Genomic DNA, 24028 nt, shown 5'->3' with positions numbered 1-24028 from the left:
AAAAAAAAAAGTTCAGTACAATTTCTGCAACCTGCTAACTTCAACTCAGCATCATAAGGAAGGCAATAAATCACCAAGCCCTTACTAAAATATCTGAACATTTTGCACAGAATATCAGAAGACTTTAGCCAAGTAATTATTGAAATAATTTATCTTAAGATTATTATTCAAATATACTGCATTTCTGTATGAAGTTCAAATAATCGACCTCATCTACTGTAAAATAAAATACAAGCAATGGTGCACAAGATATCCAATTAATATTTGTAAATTTAAAGTATTTTACAGCAAATTTGAAATAAAACCATTCCAAACTGCAACTTTATTAGTAAAGTATCTGCTATGGAATTAAGAATGAAAGAGGGATAGCAACAAATTAATAGAAAAATCTGACTACCAATTTTACTACTAACAGTCACATACACGCAAAAATAGGAAACTCGAGAGAAGAAGCACCTGACTTACAAACATCCAATCCACTCAAGTCATCTAAAGCTGCAACAGTGGGATGCAAGAAAAGTGAACTGCTCAGTCACCGAAATATTAGAAATATTCATGTTTGCTTCAGTGTAAAAACATCCTAAAGAAATACTGGATAGAATTTGCCTGCTGTACAATTCCAATACGTATAAGCACACGTGACTGAAGGATTCCCTTAGTTAACGTCTTCAGCCAAAAGCCAACAGTAAATATGAATCTGCTCCTCTTAAGAAGGCATGTGACTAATGCCTCCAACTGCCAGCTCCTCCCTGAAGAGCAAAAACCAGAAATGAGGGCTGCTGGTTTGGCTTCTTTTTTAAAATACTAAGTAAGTGTCCCAAATGTATTAGAATAGGTGCTATAAGAAAAAAAATTGTCAAGCTAAGAACTGCATCAAACATGGATTTGATTCCTCCATGAAGTGAGCATCCCAGAATGCTCTCTCTTCTGTTAGGAAACAAAAATTCCAAAGATGTGACCATTATGAAAATTACAAGGATATATTCGCAAAACACAAATACGTTCAGTTGGTTTTCAATACTCACTTTGCCATCCCCCTTTGGATTTAAGTAAACAACATAATGTCCACCATGGTTATCTCCACTGTGTACTAGAACCGCGTGAAGAATGTAATTAGCAGGATCTTTAGGATCTGTTTTTTGCAAAAATTCATCTAGTGGCAACTGTTCAGGAAATTCAAACCTAGTTTGGAAAAGAATTAAGACAGTTTGATTTGTAGTTGAGACAGACACATCCTATTATTATGCTGAAGGACATCAATACTTACCTTCAAAGCAAGCTGGAAGAACTGAACAAGCTACAATTATAATGCCATTTCTATCTGGGATATACTGCACACAGTGGCAGATTTCATACTATCTTAACATGGAAAAAGATGATCTTCATAGGCACATGAGAAAAATTATGCCCTCAGTAAAAACAATGAAAATGCAAGAGTACTTTAACCAAAATAAAGCTACTTTGGATTCACTGTGTCAAGGGGAAAGAGAATCTAGCTCAAAAACCATTATTCGCTAGCATACAAGTACAGCTCTTCTAGCACAGCTACCACTGACTGGAATATTAGTTTGAAACATCTTCCAAGTGCTGAAGTCTCACTTTCTTTTTATTGGTGAAATAAGGATTTAGTTTCCAAACAAAAGCTCATCTCCTTGGGTAACGATCAATCTCTAGAGATAGTGAGTGGGCATGGAAATGTATGGAGGCAAAGCAAAGGACTACTTATTCATCCTACTTACTCTTGGAGCAGCCTATGGGAACATATCAACTTTCCACAGACGGCACAAAGAATGTTCCACATACCACATTAAAAAAAACAACGCACATTTATTTACTTCATATCCCAAATAACAGCCATAAATGACTACTAAGGTAGTCAATTTGTCATTCAGCACCTTAACATTCAATCAGCGCATCATTTAGGGACCTCTAACATATGCCTTTGTACCTTCCTGTTGGAGCTGATTCAAAACCAGGATTTTGATGATTTTATAAAACATATCAACAAGTCCAAATTCTGTAATGAAAAAACTTACCTATCATTTATCTTGATATTTTGGTCAGTTTGAGGATCATACATAAATCTCATGAGTTGTAGGTGTAATACTGGCGGCAATGTTAGGAACTTCACACCTTTCTCTGCCTCCTGGACATTGGAAAGGAAATAGAAGGTTGATATCACAACATTTTTAGCAACTCAAAATACTTTGCTGTGGACCCATCTCCCATAGACTTGTATTTTATAGTCTTGACACCACAACATGCACCAAAGAAGAGTTCAAAATGGGGCTGGAGGTTAACTATCTTGATGCAGCACCAACCTTCCTATAAACTACTCCAATAACATTTAGGAGGAGTCAGTTCATTTAAACGTACGCCAAGAGAATGCAGAGGCTAAGGCTCTCATTTCTGATCAATTAAGGACTGCGTGCTCACTGTATTCTGCCAACAAATATTTGGCTATCATGCTGCACCCTCCTAAGAGCAGCTAAACTCCATGGGTCCATTCGGAACTTCTGATGACCAACTATGACCTCTCCAAAGTAACTTTCAAAACTATACTGCTGTAGCTTTTATTAGACGTACACAAAAATAGGGTAATTTTAAAAGAAGCATTTGAACAGATTCTCAGTCACATAAATCTGTAGAAAAAGTTAACCATAAAATCATTCTGGTCACTAAAACATTTATAAGTGTAAAAGCAAAATTCACTGTTGATTAAACTGTTTTAAAGTTCAAGTTCCATTTTAAGAAGCCTAACAGGAATTAGGGAGGAGCTATATAAAAGCTTGCCTAAAGAAAAATAAATAAATAAATAAAGTCACTAAAATCAGTTGACAAAACCCAGAATGGATTTTACAACATTTTTGGCTGTCATGGCTTTGTGAAGTTATTTTATCAAAGACATAGAAAGAAAATTAAAATGAAATTAAAAAAAGAAAAATACCTGCAAGCCATGTTCTCCTGCATCATATTTGTTATCACCATCCAACTGCTCCACTGCAACATAGTCAATGAAGGACTCGAATACTATGTGAAAAAAGATTTGGAAATAATAGGAAAGGAGGAAGAAAAACAGAAGTTTACTCTAGCATGGAGGCTTACCAATACATTCAGCAAATAACATATTAAGACTTCAGAGCTCATATTTGAATATTTCTGCCTTTATAAAGAGAAAAATAAAGCTGTACATTGCTTAAGAACATCAAGAAACATATCAAAATTAGAGGGGGCATACAATAATATTAACAGATTTCAAAATCAGTTACAGTTGTCTGTCAAATTTCCTATTCTCAGTGCTCAATTGCTAGATATCAAGCTACATAATTTTGTTTGCTGGAGTCTTAAATGTCCTTTTTCACGTCTTGTATGCCAAGTACCTCCTAAAGTGATGATAAAGAACCACCACTATGCTGCTATGATTAGCTAACTCTTTATTTGCTTATTACTATGGTCAGCCTAATTTAGAATCTATTTCCTACAAGTTTACTTTCATATACAAGTTACAATCTACTGTGACAACATAACTGAACATAGTATGCACTTTCATGACACCAGGAAAACCCCTAGAATTCAGAGTTTTATGAAAAGTTCTCAGTAAGGGAATTTGGGGGAAGGGGCAAGGAAGGGAAACAGGAATGGAAAAGGGAAAAAAAGGTAATGCAAGCAGAAATATTTGCTGCAGAAAATACTTTCAATGAGGTGTCAAAACTAAAGGCTTCTTCTTCTGAAATAAAAGTAAGGATCTTTCTGGGTGCTGAGCACCCACAAACCCATTTGAAATCCAAAGGCACTACACATCTGATAAAAAAAGAAAAGCCCAACACGCTGAGGTATTCAATTTGTGCATATCAAAATGTATTACTTACTGTTTTTCTTTCCCTTTATACTTAGCTGGATGTCATAATAATCTTCTATTCGTTCAGATCGATAGTCTACATGTTTGCATTGGATGTAAGACTGTAAACAAAAATAAAAAAGGGATTTCAACATATACAAACAACAACATTTATTCAAAATTACTAGCAGTTTAAATACATACCACCATCTTCCCTCTGAACAATTTAGGAATAGTGCCTTCTACACACGTGCCTTTCATTTTATTTTCCACATTATCAAGCAGCTGAAAAAAAGATTAGTTTTTAAACAGGACAAACTTGCATATTTCTTGAAATTATTCATCACACCGTTAATTCTACTTCACTGATTAAACTCTGAGCTACTCACATGAAAATGAAATTTTAGTCAATTCCTAGAGGGATCTCCCTTCTAGTCCTTTAAATCCTCCTTTTCCCTCTAAAAACTGTTCTGAGGACTATGCCAGCCCCTTCCCTTTGACTTTGGAAAACCTCACAAGTGTAATGAGGTATTCACACCTTCAAAATAGCATTTCCCTCTATGGCTCTTAAGGACCACCAGCATACATTCTCTCTCTTTTCACCCTTCCCTATCCTCTATAAATTAGCCCTCCAGTTCTTCATCCCAAAAGGGCTACAATCAACCCTTTCTAAAAAAGAAGGAAAAAAAAAGAGATAGAGAAAGAGCACATGTGCACACAAAAACTCTAAGCCTTAGAGGCCTGATTTAAAGTAGTCAGTGCCATTATTACTAGGAGTGTACTAAATTGCATAATATATACAGTATTAAGAGACAACATTATGCAACGTACATGTATGTATTTGCTAGCATCAGTAAGAAATGTCAAAAACGTACCACTCGACATAATTCCTGGACATCGTGTTGCATGAAGCTGTCTAAAGTTTCCCACCTTTGTAAGGCAAATTAATACAAAATTACTATATTATAAAGCAGATTTACAGCATAAAAGACATTTTCATGGTATCTTTCAGAAGAATTTAATACACAGTAAGACACAAAGACTCTGAGACTTAGCGCTGCCTAATGCACTGGTTTTTTTGTTTGCTTGTTTTTTTAACTTCTGTAGCATTGACTTGGCCTACCACCAGCTTCTAGATACATTTCTGCTGGAAGTACCTAAGCCAAAGAGGAAGACTGGGTTGCGAGCTGTGAAATGTTTTGGCAGCCAGTCTGCGCCCACCTGCCTTCTCCTTCTGGGGGTCTGGGACAGGTCCTGGGATTGCAGCCGGGGGCAGCGTCACACTGTGCCTAGTAGAACAGTTCTTCTACTCCCCAACCTAGTCTTGGTTCACATGAAAAAACTCTTACGGAAAGCCCTGGGAGCAATTCCACATTATCAGGAAAGTTTCTGCAACATGCTTCCAGCTGCATCTTTTCTGAGGACTCTTCAGGTGCAGTCAAGCAGTGGTCAGGGATTATTTGTGCACAGGGAAGGAAGTAAACGGACTTATAGGAAATAGTGGCCCCTTTGTGCTCCTCTAAACACTTCATCTCCACACATACAGCACCTCCAAGGACGCAGGGAGGCATCCAGCCCCCCGAACATACGTACATCACCTGTACTGTGCACGTGCAAACACAATCATGTGAATGGAGGGGTCAGTGCAAGAGAGTCTCTAAAAGCCTGTAACAGTCAAGGCAGCACCCTGCAACAGGGATATTCAGCACCACTGCCTTAAGTAAAACAGAGGAAGTATAATGCAACTGTTTAGATTTTCAATGTGAAATACTACCCTTCTATAAACTCTTCAATTTAAAATTTAAAAAGCATTCCTTAGATCACGTCTCTGACAGCTCTGTTTGTAACTGTCATCACTCCCATTAAATAAAATCAGCTATGTTTACTGTAGGCACCTAACCTCAGGGTGACCCAAAGGTCCAACCCAGGTACTCAACGCCACCGTTCAGAGCCGATGAGGAACAATACGGATTAACCTTCCCCCCACGCCCTCTGCTCAGTGATTCGGTCACTGACAGGCTGCAGCACGCTACTCCCAAAGCTGTGCCAAAACAACGGTGGGAGGGTCCACACTTAAACCAGATCAGAGAAGTAATCTGCTCAAAAACTAAGAATGGCAAATAATCTCCTGACTCCCGAGGCATTAAACACTAGCCATCTTAAATGACCAAATGAAAGAAAAAGATTACAAGCCAATACCAGTGATAACAAAGGGCTCCTCCGGACAACGAAGGCATTTTCTGCCAAAAGATGCCAAAGCCAGATTCGAGGGAAACGCGATATTCAACAAAACGTTACGCTAGACCCACTGCATAGAGCCGAGTCTCTCAAGGTCAGAAACTCCTCTCTGATTAATGGAGGAAAAAGACCAACTCCTCAACCATATTCAAAAATACCTTCCCAACAAAAAAGGCAGATACGAACACATTTTTAAAACCTTGCTCTTAGATATAAAACTAAGCATCCTGCAACACCCTCAGGAAAGATCTCATCATGCTACTCACAATGACACACGATACTAACTCAAGACAAAATATTTATATTAGGAAATCTTTTTAGTCTAACAGGACAGCAGGAGTGCTGATAAACTATATACACAGTGTGCCAGAAAGAGAGGATACCACCAGAGACACCAGATAAAGGCACAGCCCTGAGGATATCCATTTCATTTTAAAGTTTCCTCCAAAGGTGAAAAAGAAAAGCAAGATAGATGTAAAGTTACAAATAATCTTATCAGGACAGAGCACTTAAAACGAGCGTTAGCAGAAGATGTGGGATAAGAGACCTCGGAAATGCAACAGATGCACCAAACACTAGCCCAACTGTGAAAAAGGTCATACAAATATTCAAACCTGTTTTCAAAAAAGAAAAAAAATCTTGAAAATATCATTACAAAAAGCTAGTCTACAAATACAAAGTAATGTACATAATATGAACTACAATCTTTTAGAACCATTTTTGATAAAAAAAACACTCCACATTACACAACGTGCAAAGAGAAATCATAAAGCTTATGCTAATCTTAATCTTCTATCCTAACTTGTGCACTGTGCTAATTTAAAAAAAAACACCTTAATGCTGTTATGTTGTATACTTTTATGTCTCAATATTCCAAATTTAAAGTTATACCTTTCAACGCTACCTCACAACCACAAGTACTAGATTGAAGAAGATACCAGGGAATGAGCTGGATACTGGTGAAAAATAAAAAAGGCAAGCCTTTTTATCAAAGTTTTATGGAAGAGAAGAGAGTGCTCGAATGAGGTAAACACAAAGAATTAATTTTTTGTGTGTACTAGGACACCTTTACTTCATGCAACAGATAGACCTGTTAAGCTTTAAATCACTAAACAGAATACAGCAATAAATGCGTCTAAATGGTAGACATCAAAAACGCACATATTTTTGACTATGTCATAAGAAACTGTTGCAACAGCCATCAGTGTAGAACTAACAATAGAGAAATACACATTACTGTTATTTCTCTAGAGTTAATACAGAAACAAAAAAGACACTAATAATACATGCACTTGAATGTTTCAAGTATGTATTTTGTTCTGGATTTTATTTATTCAAGTGCATCACTCAATATCCAGTTAACAAGTAAATTCTAATCCAGCTATTAACTGATGTGTTTGATAACTGTGTACAAAAAAAATATATTTTTTTAAATCCGACTTTTGGATAAGCTGACTTTAGTACTGACTATAAATAAAAACTTAGCCACATAAACTAAGAAAAAATAGCAATTAACAATAATGCGATATTAACAGGTCTCTGCACCCCTCTAAAAACAGTCTAATTTAAATAAAACCTTTTTAAAGAAAAGTTTATGAAGCCTGTAATAGCCCAATACATATTCCAGATTTCTGAAACTTACCCAAAAGATTTTGTTAACTTTTTAGTTCCAACTGGTTTGTCACTATGTTGCAGCTCATAAAACACTCGTTGCAATGCTAGAGGAACACTTTTGGATGAATCATCTCCTTCTGTGGGCATCATGTACACAGCCTGAAAAAAGCATTTAGTTCAATTAGTACCTAAGGAAAAGTTTATTGCTTGTATTTTTTAACACATTCTTTCCTCTTCAGTGACTTGCTTCATATAACTCCATATAACCATGACTCCCAAAAGAGTCCAAAAGAAACAAACAAACAAAAAACCCCCAAAACTCCTACTGCAGTGTAAAAAAAAAATTATCTGGACTCCCTCTTCTCAGAGCAGAGTGGTTAGAAAACCTGAACAACTGCTTCCATTCATGGTAATTGTATCTAAATAGTTTCCTTATTCCAACCTAGAAAAGAAAATACACCAAAGAATTTGACACCATTAGACAACTTATCACGCCTGGTATGTCTATGCAATCTTCATAGCAGGACCTGATACACTGAACAATAGCACGGACTTTGGAAAAGAACTTCATTTTTTTTGCTTCAGCTTGGCGCTACATGTATATTGACAGCGACGCTGAAGAAAAGAAGAAAAATGTGACAGCATGAAGGGCCACGAATGAATGGAAACAGCAAAGAGCCGAGTTTTGTGAGAGAAGCTCCCTCAGTGCCCGCGCGAGCCCAGATCTCGGTGGTGGCCAGCACATCTAACCTACCAGCCGTTTCCAAGCCGCAGCTGAACTGCCGTGGTTGAGGGGGACACGCATTCGTTGCTTTGCGAATGCTCAGGACAGAGGTCACGGGACCAGGTGAGACAGATACGAGATACAGACGAGGCTGAGCAAATATAAAATAAGGTGATTTCAAATAAAAGGGGGGGGGGGGAAGAAAAGCTCTCAAGAAGCTGACAGGCCACTTTGGAAGATTGTAAAAACCTGACCATCCACAAAATGAGTTTTCAAATGTATGGAAATATAAACACTTAAAGGATAAGAAAATATTCAGCAGAAATACTACAGTACTAGGATGAAATACAACAATCTGAAATTCTGGGAACTTTTTACTGAATTATTGAACAGTTTCCCAAAGGAAAAGAAAACCCTTATTGAGACAGAAAAAATGGTTAGTTACACAACAGTAATGCGATGTGATAGTTCACATCATTTCATCTCCTTTTAATTATGCTTAGTTTCCAAAATGGAACAGTAAACAGAGATGCTGTAAAGCAGAATCATGACTGAACACAAGTAGCCTCCAAATTTTAATGTTTCTACTTAGTTGTTAGCTGCATCTTTAATGTTAATATTTACACATATAAAAGGGAAAACATGAGCAGATAAAAGAAACTGAATAGAAATTAGCTGAAATTCATCATTATCCTCTGGATAAAGAGCAGCCAGCAGAACCCTTCCTGGGTAGGATAATTTTAAGAAACAGCCCATGCCTAACAGCGACAAACAGATCTGCCTTTAATCTGCTTCTTCAGACTTCAAAATTTGCTTAAACTGCTCTTTCAAATTTCACAAATTGGGGGGAAAAAAAGTATCTTCAAAACTTGTTGCCGAAGATAAACTTAACCACTGAATCCCAATAACCCTTAATCCTTATTATTTTGGCCGATTCGTTAGGCTAACTACCTCTGTGAAACAGGCTGGATCTGTTCTGGCCTAGACCATTCGAGACCACAGACTAACAGAGTCTCATGCAGTTGCATCAGCCACTTTTCAATGAGCTAAGCACTGCTTCAAGGATTTAGCATTTATAGCCACTTAGCATGGAAGAGACCGCTGGAGGTCTCCTGGTGCTGCTCAGAGCGGGGTCGGGCCACTCAGGGCCACATCCAGTTGAGCTCTGAACACCTCCAAGACCAGAGACCCCCCAGTCTCCCCAGGCAACCCATTCCAAAGTTTGGCCACCCTGCCTGTGAAAGCTTTTTTCCTACTATCAGAACATACAATTCCAAAACAATTCCAATAAGCTAATAAAAATTCCTATATAACCAGTGCTGGCACATTTGCATAAAGTATATTTTGTAGAGACTTTTAAATAATAAATATCTAGATGCTAGAAATTCTTCATGACAAACCAAGACGACACTACAACAAGCTAAAACTCAATGTAGAGGTTGTCACTATAGCTATCTCCTTCCAAACTCAGTAAATGGGAGTTCAGGTATCTTGATAATTAAACAAAATCAGATTCTTTGCATTTAGTTCTTATTTTGTTTCCTCATGTACCATTTGGACAATTAGGTCCATTCATATATCTTCCAAATAATGTTAAAAGAGTAATTTAAATTTATTTGAAATGACTACATTCTAGCTGCCATTGAATGCAAACACCAGTTTGTGTCTTCTGATGTCCTAAACGTGTTATTACAAGCTAACATTTAACATAGAACCTTTGTTTCTTCCTTCTGTTTGTGTATATAAGCACAACTCAAAGCTCAAGCATTTCCCCAGCTTAGAACAACCTTTCAAATATGATCCTTTACCAACCCATTTTTCCTCCTTGTCCTCCCAAATTTGACCTCAAGATCAAGAAGTCAGGCATTTTGATCCATTTGAAAAAAGCAGAATCTCTAATTTAACACCTGAGAAGTTCCCTCAGGAAATGAATACAAAAAGAATGACAAGGACATGTATAGGCAATGGCTAAAAGCAACAGACAAAGAAACGAGAAAAAAACTAGAGATTTACATGGTAAAAGAATGCTACAGATAAGGTTAAAAACACTGCTTAAAGTAAAAACAGTTACTTAAAGAAGGGAAGAAAAATTTGTATATGAAATTCCAAGGTAAAGTAAAACATATTACAGAGAGTAAGGAGAGAGAGCCAGATCACAAGGAAGTGTATGGGACCAATATTTATACATATTTATACAAACAATCTGCAACTTGTTGAAGAATCGCAGGGAATTGTTCAAGGGAACCGGCACAGAATTTTAAAACTGGCTGGATGAAGCCCTAAATGCCACGTGGTGGGAGGCTCTCAGCACAGACCTGAGCAACGTGGCCATAACAAGCAACAAGTAACGTGGCCCAAGATAACCTGGACCTTGCCTGGGAGGCTGTCACTGCCCCTGGCCTCAGTGGACTACATTTAAGCACGCATTTACCAGTATCGAACAGACACGTAACAGTACTCACTGCTGGAAGAGAAAGTTCCTCTTTGTTTTATTCCCTGCTATTGAAACCATCTAGCTGCTAATAGAGATGTCTCGTTTTAAAAGCCCAACAATCTCCCAACTCTTGTTTGGGAACAGAGCAAAGGAGACCTCTCTCCGTTAATCCTCATCCATGCTTCATTAGTGAGTCTGACTTTCCATTGGTATATGCTTGTGTCGGCTACTGTTCATCGCTTTCCCAGCTCTATTCCTGACAGCAGCTTCTCTGCCAACAAAGTTCTGAACAGCAGCAGTAAAACGAATTATTTCTTCAAGTAAGGTGAACTAACAGAAATAATGACATTGGTGATATTCAAACTGAGGATACCATACATTCTATTTAACTCAATTTTATGAGGAACATATTTGCTCTAAGTGAAACAAAAATGTACAAATGTAGAATGTTTCAGACCAGATTACTACTGATTCTTTCTGATCTGTGGTAATGGCAAACAAGTATGAAAACTGTCTAAAAAAACCTATAGTCTGTTCTGTTTATAGCAGCTTTAAAAACCTTAAGAATAAGCAGAGAATTAGGCATTTCAATTGATGACCAGTATCCTTTTCATAAAGGGAGCTGCAATTAACAGTCAGTAAATTAAGCTTTATCAGAGTCACTACCCAAATTATGAACAGCCCTACAAACTGATATTTATTTGGGGATTGGAGGGGAGGTGCGGGGGGTGGGGGGGGGATGCCTGAAAAGATGGGTTTAGCTTAAACAAACCTATACTACAAAAAGAATTTCTTCTTCATAGAACAGTATTACTTCATGGTACATAACAATTTACTGACTACAAGGCATTCTTGAAAAGAGCTACTTGATTGGATTAGATGTAACTATTATAAAAACACATTTTTCTTTCAAGAATGATACAAAGTTGTCCAAAACCATAAAATGTACAACATTATGAGTGCTGAGCAAAAAGAACAGGCATTATGATGAATGTTAAACTGAATGAGTAAGTTTTACCTCTTGCAAAAAAAAAAAAAAAAAAAAAAAGGGCGCGATATGTAAAACAAGGCAGGTAGTTATTTCTTGTGCATGGCACTGGTAAGATCTCAATTATAGGTCTATGGAAGTTCAATGTGCTATTTTTTGCAACACTTCAGTGTAAGCAGCACATTGCAAAAAGAGAAAAACAAAAATCCCACTGGGACACTTGCAGGCCACAGTACTAAAAATAATAATGATAAGACAGTGGAAAATAGGTATATTAGTAAAAAATTTCAGCCTGTTCATTTTGGAGAAAAGAAAGCTTAAAGGAAATGTAACAGCTTACTCATACATAAGAGAAGGCAGAGGTCAGAAGAGTTCATTTTCATTAAGAAATATACAGTAGGTGCTAGTGGCAAGATTGCAAACATGAAATATTTAGGTAAAAATAGTGAACTATAAAAACTAGAGAAAACTGAACAAATTGAAGAATGACGACGGAATCTTCAAAATATCCGAGGCTGAAGTAGACACTTTTTTGGATTATTGAAGGGTAATAATCAGTAATGACAGAGTTAAACATGAATTAGGATCAGTAGGAGACTCCTGTAAACTAAATGACTGTAAGCTATGTTTTTTTCATGTATATCCCTTCTTCCAGCTAGCCATTTCCAATCTCATTGCTTTCAAGATTCTTTTTTTTAACCCCATCAAGACTACTGCACTACTTTTAAATTACATATTACCTACTACATTCCGTTCTGATTTTCAGTGAAATATCTATTAAACCCATAATATAAGTTTAATTCCTTCTAGCAAAGAAATAACATTTGTAGTAAATATAAAACATGCAAATGAAGCAAATATAAATTGTTTAAACCACTGAAATTACAATGTTCTCCATCACAAAGATGCTAGCTGTAATAACACAGAATTCAACTGTGTAATAGATATTAAAAGATAAAATAAATTAACTACACAGGTCATACTTTTTATGTTGTTTATAGGCTGAGAAGTTACATTTGACTTTTCTATTTTAACTATTTCAAGAAAGGAAAATTACTTCTCTCTCTCATCTGCAAGAAGTAGAAACAGCATTTTTTTTCCTGCAATTCATAGCAAAATTAACAAGATGGTCTAAAAAAACTCCCATGCCTTAAGTTAGGTCTTCACCAGGTATTTTGCCTACTTTCACAAGAAATAAAAGGCTACATTTAACAAACTATAAAAGGACGCTTCCTCTACTTGGCCTCCTGTAAGATGTGCATCATGTAAGTCACAACTTTTTTTTATGACAAGGAAGGAAGCAAAAGAAAGACAGCTCTGCATCTAATATAGTACTTTGGATATTTTCTTTCATATATTAATTACCTTTCGTAGTTGATTTGTGAAAAATAAAGTCTGTAACAAACTGTTCATGTAACAAGTTGCTCCCTGGTTCTTTAACCCAACATATCCTGTGTGCTTCTTTGAATCCCACCTAGAAAATAGTGGTTAAAAACAAGTTAGATCTGTATCAAGTATAATACAGAGTATTTGTTCCAAGGTAGCATTGCTGTTAGAAATAATCTACTCTTCATTATTACTTAAAGTTCATATAACAGATTACTCTCCACTACTGCAGGCCAGTAACAATGTTGTTTGGAATTAAATACTTCTACAAACAAAGAATTGAAAAATTCTTAGTTTTAAAGACTCATATGGCAGAAAAAGTATTTATTATTAAAATGTACCAGAACCCAGAGCTAAACTTTTAAGAGCAAGTCTGTATTTCAGTGCGGCCAATTTAAGTGGCATGAAGTAGAACAACTCAGATGAAGCAGTTTTAAAACAACAGTAAGCTAAAGCAAACTAGATAGCAGAGCCTGTCTGAAATGCTATCAGCTCCAAGATCAGAAATGGTGAGACTAGATTTGCAGAGTTATTAAACCACAAATCAATTTATACAGGATTAAAGAGTTCCACAACATTATATTGAGAAACGTAAATGGAAATTTAACCTTGACAAAAATCCCTACGCAACTAATGAAAAATACTGCCTCGTGAGAATTCATCAATTAAAGGCGACAAAGTGACTATGTCCAAGACATCTATAATTATTAATAACGCAAAATACTCAAACAAGTTCAAGTGATGCTAAAACATTAGAGTTATAATTTCTATCTTTAAGCAATGATACTTACGCCACTCCGTGTGGAGCATCTGCTTGAACATAGACTTCAAAAGTAACTTTGTCCTCTTCTATAAAACCTTTTTCAGGATCAGTAACTTCCTGTAAAACAGGAGTCACACAGGAAATGAAAACTGCAAAACTTCTGGATCTTACAACATGATTGTAGTGAAGTATCCAACTAGACGGCACTTAATTTCCAAGCCTGAGCTATCAATAGAGTTCTTTTCAATGAACTAAAGAAAAGAGCGGAAGGGCATCAACTAATCTGTTTTCCAGCTTCATGCACTTAATTCTTTTTAATGTCTCAATCTAGGAAACTTGTTCCTGGCTTTTAAGGCTTTGCAATACTATTTTGATTTTCTATGGATAATAGAGTCAGTAATCAAAAGTTCTATTTCTACTTGAAGGACACTGTTCCAGACAGATGAAAGACTATGGGACCAACCATCAAAAATGCTTAAAAAACTGTCTCAATTTAAAATGAGCCTTAGCATTATTAATGCATTAAAGTATCTGCACACATAAACAAAGAACTCCTGGAAAGGCAGGAAAATCTAGGTTACTTCAGAATGACTATAACACAGCGAAAACAAAAATAAAACATTCAGATATGCAGAAAATAACAACGAGGGAATATTCACAACATAAGTAAAAGCAATCTACAATAATTAAGTGCAGGAATTCATAAGAATTTGAAAGAGAATCTTCAGCAATGACACAAAAAAGAAATAAAAATACCATCTTAAAAAAATAATTATTATTCTACAGGTGTTTCAGTATTCAAAAGTACAAGTTCAAAACTACTCCTATCCAGTAAAGAACTAACATATATATCCAAATACTTACACTCCAGGCCATAAAGTTGGAAAAGCCCCAGTCATTTTCCTTATGAAAGAACAAATGACTAATACGACGACTGAATGATTTTTCATCATCCTTGTAGTTTATTATCTTGAGAACTGCTTGTGCATGACAAGACCATGACCTATAAATACAAAAATAACATTTGAAACTCATTCAAAATTAGCTTTTTATAGTCATTAGATTTTTGTTAGGGTTTTTTGAACATTATTTTCACATATAGGTTGGTATTTTCTTTTTTTTTTTTTAATCTTATTTGATATTAATGTTTGCATAATTATTGTTGAGGGCATGAATCCCTGGGGCTTTCTGAAGCGACATCATGAACGTGAGGTTGGAACAGAGATTCTCTTAGGGCACCAGAGTTGCTATGAAAGTATTGTCAGGCAATCACAAGCAACAGAGTTAGAGGTTTAAGAAGTTAACCACTCTAAGATGAGCTACTAATTCTACCCACTTCAGCGCAGATGGGCAATTCAGTGGGCCAACTGAAAGCCGCGTTCTTGGTGTCTCCAGATAGTGTTAACTCAGCCTTTGGCTAAACAAAGGAGGAGGTTCTTCTACCTTCCTTCCACAGTATAAACTCTCCAACCCTCTAATTTTATCAGTAGCACTTCGTTATGATCATTCCTGTTCAAATTCATCCCACTTGCACAAGACGATCAGACTGAATATCAATTCAAACAAGGTCTTGTCACCATCTCATACAACAGCATTACTACTTAGCTCCACTAGTAACCTCCTGTTTGATACTTTGAAGGCTCACATTATCTCTTTCCTGTGACTACAGGAGATGTGATTCACACACATGTGACTGATTAAGACTTAAGACTTTCTCCTTTGCCTTTTGCAGCTCCTGAGAGCTCACCTTTTAGGTTACAAAAAGGATGGGGAAGAGCAACTGTCAACATTTTCAGTACTATTCAGAGGGAACTGCAAGTTTCAAGAGATTTCATGCAACAATAAAGTCACCTTACTGGAAAGGATACCTGGGAGACATCTGCATCCTATTGGATAATCTCCAATAATTCCCCAGAAATTTGTATTTATCTTGTTAGCATGCTGTATCATTTACAAAAGCGGTCAAAGATAGCTAATTTTATTTTGCATGCAGGAATCTAAGAACACACACATGTTCATTCACTGTATCTTGGCTGATGAGCGATAAATTCCATTTAAGACGACAACCACCTCTGCCTCTTCTGCTTCTCTACCTCTGTTGCTAGCAACTACCTGCTCATGCCCTTTACAGGACAGGATTCATGGCTCAGGTGAGTTATTGGCCCTCCAGCAGCACTTCAACATGAAATAAGCCCAGAGTTTTTACCATGCCAAGAAAACTGTCAGTCAAAGACTTCACCCCAGCAGTCAAAGAAAATACACTCAAAATACTTTAAAAACATGCTCAAAAATATACTCAAATTCTACCACAAACTTCTAGTCACCCAGCCTAAAGAGAAGATTACTCTTATGTTTTCAGATTTTGAAGGGTGTGAGGAAAGGGGACTCAAAACCTTGTGAGAATTTTCCCTTCTTAAAGAAAGTTAGGAAAAATAAATTTTGTTAGATATTCGTCTTTCTTGCAGTATTGGTTAACTAGTATCAAACGGAGACCTGTGTATTAAGAGGGTCTTACGTGGAATCAGATTCAGCATTGCATTGCAGGAAGAATCCTACGCTTTTTTGGTGTGGTCTGTCTGGGTAAAGTCGTGGCATAACCATGATCTTCCATGGTAAATTCCGTACAAAGCAGGGAGGGCTGAGGACTGACTCGCTCAACCTGTTGAAGCGTTCAACTGTAAACTGAAACGTTGCTTCTGACCGCCAACTTGTGTCTGTAAAACACACACATACATGCAAAGAGTATTTGGGAARAAAAAGGAAAAAAAAAAAAAAAGAAAAAGAGAGGGAAAAAAAAAAAAGGATGTTCTTTACTCCAAAATGCAATTTTCAAAACCATGCAACATGGGCTGCAAAAACTAGTTTTATGTAGTAGGACAATATCTGAAGCAACCAAAAAAGTGTTTTGACAGGTGCTTAACTCCTTAGCAACTGAAGTCCAAATTTTCATTTAGAAAAACACACTCCAACACTATCCAGGAAAACAGAGTACTGAAAGGCAACACACATTCCTTTTGTACTGCAATTTCTTAAATAATTTTTTATTACTAAAATTCATTATCACTCGAGTTTCTTCTAAAGCAGCAGGAACAGTAAGACAGAAATATCAAATGCTTTATAACATAAATCACGTCCACTAACTCTTCTTATTGTGCACTGTCTTCTCAAATCAGTTTTAATTTGCTGTTTGCATGAACCAAGACAGGCAGAGGATTTCATAATCTGTTAACCTCATCCACTGATACTAAGTCACCATATATTTTGCTGCTTGCAACAGTATCTTTTGTAGTAAGTGATCACATTATCACAGTCCAAAACAGACCAACCTGAAGGTTTGGGGGTTTTTTCTGCCCCTTAATCACGTATCAGTTAACTGATTATTCAAGAGTTCAGTCCTGTATTCTTTGTAGTACGTGAAAAATTTGGAAATTTTTACTGGTCTAAATACAAAGCTAAGTCAGAAACAGCTTATATTGCCTTTATGTGTGTGTGTGTGTGTATATACATATATATATATGTATATATATGTGTATATATGTGTATGTGTGTGTGTGTGTGTGTGTGTGTATATCTATATATACACACACACACAGACACACACAGACACTATAGAGTTAATTTTGTCTTCTTCCCACATCCACAGCTCTTCATATACCAAAATCTTTTCTGCTTCTGTTGTATAAGGCTATAATAGGATGCTGGAGACTATGAGAGCCTCAGGAAGGTTCTTTTTATTGTGAAATGCCTCACACTGCACATGGGAAGAAAGCAACTTATAACTTATCTGAACAATTTTACGGGGCAAAAGAAGTACAGAGTACGTACAAGACACTCCCTTCCTTTTTTGTGGTTCAAATTTCTCACCCGCATAACACTGAAAGATTTGCTGCTGGATGTAACTAAGTTAGAGCAGCATGTAGGGTGGCACACAGCCCCATGGTCATACTGCTATTCTCACAACACTCACAGGTGATGCAGAACTGAAGCAGAGAAACTTATGGAATATATATATATGCCATAAGTACAGTGACATCCAAACTCAAATGCATTGAGATACAGTGACACTGAGCCAAAAATTTGATCATGACATTATGTGATACAGTATATAGTATATAATAAATGTATTCTTGCTGTACATGCAAAGCCTTCTTTAATTCAGAGTGCTTTTCATGACACCAAAGACAGTGTAGAATGATTCTTTAAAGACCAGGCAAGTCCTGGTTGCTATCTGATGACTTAACAAACCAAACTCTTTTGATAAAAAATACCCAACAGCGTAAGGATTAAATACTTCACACAGAAAAGTGAAAAGTTTTGTTCACAGTGTGCAGGAGCTTCCACAGACTTCACTCTTCACCCTTGCTAACTAGTTTTCTTTTCAAGCCGTTGTCTTACTTCTGATTTTGAGCTGCACAACATGGCTGATTTTGTGTATAGCCTGACAGCCCTGAGCTTTCCTAATTATCTCCTAAAAGCAGTACTATACAACAGAAACCAGCCAACCAACTTGCCTTCTCTCTCCTCTATACCTGAAATGATCCTCATAATATTCTTAAATTGTGCCATCAGCTTCTCAAGCAGCAGCAAAGTTCAAAGGATTATTCCATTTCTGTTATTGTTTTCCTACATGTAAATGTAGCTAACCAGTAGTCTATCACCCACTTAAGAACTTTTTCCTTGACATTTTATATATTTGTTATCTGTTGATGGAATATAGGCAGCTGTTATTCTATAACCAGAAAAGTCAGATACTCTGCAGCCAAAGGAGTTCTGTACTTTCAAACTTCTCTGCAGACAGAATCAAAGAAAAACACTTAATAGAATTAATTTAAAAATCAGTCTTCCATCAAATGGATTTTAAAATGGCTCAAGAATACCTCCCTATCCACAATCAAGATCAGTACTTCTGGGTTTAATCTAAGCTTCTGAAAAACTGTGCTTTCTACCTCCTTTGATTCAGGTTTCAGAGCACTTCAGTACAAAGATATAGAAGTGCTGCTACTTTATTGGCTAAAAAAGGCAGCCCACGCAGACCTGCAGATGCTTCAGAAAAAGTTTGACGGTACTTTCTCGCTTTCTCTTCAGGAAAGCTGCCCTCAGAACTCACGAGGGAACTGTACTCTTTTCAGTAGAGCACTGGAACGATCACCAGAAACTACTCAAATAATTCAACCTCATAACAAAGGTCAACCCTGAAACAGGAGTTTCTTTAAAAATACAAACACCACCTCCAGGAATAACCACCTTCCTTCCTCCTTTCTTTCCAAAAAGCTCATATTTTTAGCAAGCGTAATCCATCAAAACAAGAATTACATTAAAGAAGTAAAATTTTAATAAGTAAGTCTGATGAATGACCTGAGCGTGCAAACAAAAACTTTCTTCACCATCACAAACATCCATCATCTTCTAATAAAAGGCTGCAATGGCAGTGGAATAATTCAACAAGGACTGGAAAGTAAGGCTTTTATAAACCCTTGAACTACAAATATGACATATGATCCTAAACACATAGCTAAAAGAACAGACCCAGCTGACAAAGCTTGGTGAAATCACATGCAACAGATCATACTTGCTATGAGGAAAAGATTCTTTCAGTGATGAGGTGAACGTCATACTTAGCATCTTGATATGACAAAGATCCTTCAAACCTGAGATCCAAATGTAGGAAGTGATCCATTTTACAACTGAAGCATACATTTAAGTTTTTTTACACCTTTGAGAAAAGCAAATTTCTTTATTCTTTTAGTAAATGTTGCTACCTTTGAAGTACACTGAGGTTGTTTAAAATATTCTGAACATGAATTATTACTGGAGAAACTGACTGAAAATTCTCTGAATGTTTTAATGGCGATTCAAGTACAGCATGCAATACTAGCATATGGCTAAAACTGATGCTTCTGAAATCCTCCTAGCCTCTGTAATTAGCTGAAATGAGGCTTCAGATAGGTAATGACAAAAAAACTGTGAGTTTATGTTTAGTTAGGGACCTTTTGTTTGAACTTTAAATTCTGAGGGAATTTATTCTATCTGCTATTTGGAATACTGATGCACTTATTTTTTTTCATAACCTCATTTAGTATAGACTATAGTGAACCTGTTATTCCATCTCACAAAACTTGGCTGAGTCCTTTTCCATAAAAGCACAGTGCATTCCTTCAGCCAGCTCCTTTTAATCACTAAGCCACCACAGAGCAGCAATGCGATAGAGTCAAACTGCTTGTGAAAATATACCCTTGTCTGAAAGTCTAGCTGGTGGCCCACTGCTTCCTCTGTTAGTGTAAATCACAATGTCTATGGATAGTTGCTTCGCAATGCAGATGAAAGCTGCGCTTCTTTTTCCCCATCTTATCAGTCATTTTTGTTGTGCTACACAGGGAGAAGAACAAAACCACTTCAAAAGTTTCTTGAAGTGAACTCAGAAGTTCACCAGAAAGCTGTGCTTCTATAATCCAGCTGTAGGCACCAGCCTTTTACCCTACTTTTCACCTCTTTTGCAAAAACCATTGAAGTCATTATGTTAAGATTTTCACTGAAGAGGTATCTAAATTCTCTTCATGCATTCTTCTTCAACTCAGATTGGTCCCACTTGCTGTGAGTAAGAGCAATCGAAGACAGAGTATTTTTTATCAGAGGCCAATGACTCTCCACTTTTTTTTTCTTATCTTGTTATTCTTTGAGCTCTCCTTTACAGATGTACACCATGCTGCAAACCAGAATATCAAGAGAACAGCAAGAGCGCTATTGCACTGATGTGCAAATAATGCAACATCAAGCAACTGATCTTATTCACCAGGCTTGGAAGAGCATCATCCACTTATGTGAGGCAAGTCTTAAGGAATGTTTTTGCAATTATAACATTGCTCAATAACACAAGTATAGACTACCTGTGTCAATATAAAAGTATCATAACACCAAGATGTAGCCAGACACTCCTTATTCAAACATGATAATGAGGAACTATTAGTGTTGCTTAATAATTACATTTTAGTCCTGAACTAAAGCTGTCCCACAGCAGAGCAGACCAAAGCTCCTGACCATACTGAAAGTCTCCCAAGATACTAGCACCACCACAGACAAGAAAAGCTTTCACAAACCTTTTGCTGAATACCTTCAGGGACTCCTTTTCCCTACAGCAGCACTTTGATATCATGCTGAGATGATTCAAATATTTGGTAAATAACCAGAACTGTTTTATAGTAGCTTTTTGATTAAAAAGTCAAAGTTATTCTGAATGAAGAGGAAGTAAAAGGTTCATCAGATTGCTTGCCATCCTTGATAAAGCCTGGACTTCATCAGCTGCTTCTGCAGCTTAACTCTCTTTTGCTTAATTTATACAAGTATATATAGTCTAACTTCTGGACATACTTTTGTAATAAATGACCAATAATGTTATTAATTTTCCTTTGACAGACAATACCATCAGGTTCTCTATCTATGAATACTGTTAGAGAACAGGAGTTCAACAAAGCTGTCTGCCAGTCTGCGTCAATCCATGTGATCTCCTATTGCCACACTCCAAATACCATGGTCCAACAAAGAAATTTAACCCATCAAAGCAATTCCTTTAAGCAAAAAAATCAAAGCCCCCTGAACAAGATCAACATCAAAAAAAATCATAAGCTAAGCAGACCTCATTTTTATCTATTTTATTGAGAATCTGATCTTAGGAAGTTTTCTTTATCTTTGCCAATGCTATAGAGGCAATTCAACCATGAGCTGTTTTTGACCTGTATTTAAGCCATATTCTCTTACTGGAACATTCCCATTTTGTATCAGTATTCTGACTAATAGCAAGACTCCTGAATACATCAAAGAAAGCACTTCTGTGACCTTTAACCTCAAACCCCTACTTTTCTCAAACCAAAATTACTGAACATTTCTGACAAATTACATAAATTTGAGCCCAACCCTGAACCTAAGACTTTCTACCCTCTCCAGACAGCATGAGATGAAGAATCACAGGGGAACAAATCCCACTTATAGCTTGTCTCCCTTCTCCCAATTCAACTTTATTTAGTTCTTAGAAAAAAAAATTTTTTTTCCTTCCCTCATATACTTTCCATTAAAAAAAAAAATTGACATTTTCTTTACTAAATATGATACAGACTTAAATGAATTACAACTTCATTATCTTTCCTTAAATAAGCCCAGGCACAGCTACTTAAAAATTATTTGATTCTCTGTAATGGAAAAAACTGGGCACCCCAATTTTATTTAATAAATCAATAGAAAAATATTTCAAAATCATCATCATTGTCCCTTTTTATTACCATGACATCAATATCCACTTTTTCTCTTGTATTCTCAGGTGAAAGGGCTTCAGAGTTGGGAGAAAAAAAATCCTCAGCAGAATAGTTAACACTGATTTATCACATAAAGATAAAACTTTCTAAAATCACAGCTGCTAGCTGACAACATAGTAGGACAAATAAGGACCCTAAATTCCTGAGGTAATAGCATACAAAGATTACTTTTCGGCAAAACACAAGATGCACTACGTTTAAAGGGGTATATTACAAAATATAACAATGGACAATATCACTTTCAGCAATTTTTAAATGAGTATCCAGAGAAAGTAAAAGGAAAAAATCCCAAACCCTGAGATGCCTGATCCTATTGCAGAGCTATGTTAACAGGATTCCTATATGGAAATCTAGCAGTCACAAATATAGGGGGGTTGATTCCTTACTGAACTGCTGTTCAGGGGACCCAGATAAGACATTGACCATTTTGTCCTCAAATCCATAAAAATAAAGAAGCCAGAAAGCCATTCATACATTTTCATCAAATATTTACTCACCATCTTCCATGTCTTCTTCAGTGTTGTTATGTCCATCAGCCATTGCTACATTCCCATTAATGACAGGATTTTGAGTAATTCTTGGAGGATCATCTGTATCTCCAGCTAACACAGGGAAAAAAAAACATGAGAATTAGTCAGCTGTATTAACATTTCTTCCTTCAGGTAATCCTTAAGACACACTGAAATTTTTAAAGACTTATTCCTGAAAAACAGAATCTACTGAAATTATCCTAGCACAAAGCCCAACAATTGTACTGGTATATATCTAATTGTAAAGTTCCTCAAATAGATGGCTCTATATGCAATATCTAATAACTGAGTCTCATTAAATAAAAATGACTTTTAAATGACCATTCTTCAGACATTTCACAGTTTTATATAGATACCAGTTTCTAATAACTTATTTGTAAGTTAACAGTTTAAGACTTTTTGAGTGTTACTGCTTTTTAAAGGAAAACTAAGCATTGCATCAAATGCAAAGGTAAGTTTTTAAATCTTCCTAGGGAAAATTCAGAAAAGAAAATCCTCTAACTGCCCTTTCAGGAACATTTTTAGAGGAAATATTTTCCTACTTCTATTCATTCCTGCTGCTAAGTTTTACTAAGATGACTGTTTAAAATATATGCAAATACAGCCAAAAGAGAGAGGCACAAAATAAACCCATGAACTAAAAAGACCATTTTAAAGATGCATTTGATTAAACAAGCATTTTCTGGATTAATGTAACAACTGAAAGACACCTCCTTCCATCTGTTGTCCATCAGTCAGCGATGGATCATTTCAGCAGGATTACGGAGGAGATGAAGTTTTTACTTCTGGATATATATTTGAATAAACTGTCCTCTGTCAGACTCTGTAAAGCCTACACCCCCACTGCAATCATTACAGGGACAAGTAGTATATAAAAACATTGTAAAAAAATAACTAATATATTTTTTTACTTGATGCAGCTACATATATTCTCATATTGGAATGCAGGTATTTCAAAAGCCTCCTTAAGAGATGCAGTTATTGCCATTTATCTCCACCTATACCAGTTCTTAATTACATTAACTTTTTAACGACTCCCAACACAAACCCCAGAAACTCCAGGCGAGGTCTGCATCTAATATGAGCACGTGAGTTTTCTACCCAAAAGCTACAGTCAAGCCCGCGGCGCCCGGCAGCCGGAGGCGGCAGGCGACCTGGGCGACGCCAGGAGACCCGCTCGGCAGCCGGCGGCCCGCGCCGCCCCGTCAGC

General features: G+C 36.5%; 1 protein-coding gene across 2 annotated transcripts in view; it reads right to left on the bottom strand.

Annotated features, from left to right (window-relative positions):
- Positions 1-22890, bottom strand: part of USP7 (ubiquitin specific peptidase 7) — a 45906-nt gene extending 23016 nt beyond the window's left edge. The window contains exons 1-12 of one of the 2 annotated variants that reach the window (XM_026068518.1): positions 22786-22890; positions 16501-16699; positions 14850-14988; positions 14014-14102; positions 13202-13310; positions 7719-7849; positions 4714-4768; positions 4043-4123; positions 3870-3960; positions 2948-3030; positions 2037-2146; positions 1026-1182 (exon numbers count right to left, since the gene is read on the bottom strand). In XM_026068518.1, the coding sequence (XP_025924303.1) occupies positions 1026-1182; positions 2037-2146; positions 2948-3030; positions 3870-3960; positions 4043-4123; positions 4714-4768; positions 7719-7849; positions 13202-13310; positions 14014-14102; positions 14850-14988; positions 16501-16699; positions 22786-22828 (1287 nt within the window). In that variant the 5' untranslated portion in view covers positions 22829-22890. The remainder of the gene's footprint in view (positions 1-1025; positions 1183-2036; positions 2147-2947; positions 3031-3869; positions 3961-4042; positions 4124-4713; positions 4769-7718; positions 7850-13201; positions 13311-14013; positions 14103-14849; positions 14989-16500; positions 16700-22785) is intronic. The other variant, XM_026068528.1, reaches the window with a different exon arrangement.
- Between the last annotated feature and the right edge of the window lie 1138 nt (positions 22891-24028).

Source organism: Apteryx rowi, unplaced genomic scaffold (assembly GCF_003343035.1).
Source record: "Apteryx rowi isolate R43461 unplaced genomic scaffold, aptRow1 scaffold_105, whole genome shotgun sequence".
In the NCBI taxonomy this organism is placed as follows: Eukaryota; Metazoa; Chordata; class Aves; order Apterygiformes; family Apterygidae; genus Apteryx; species Apteryx rowi.
The sequence above is the reverse complement of the archived record's forward strand: the minus strand, read 5'-3'. Positions and strand labels throughout refer to the sequence as shown.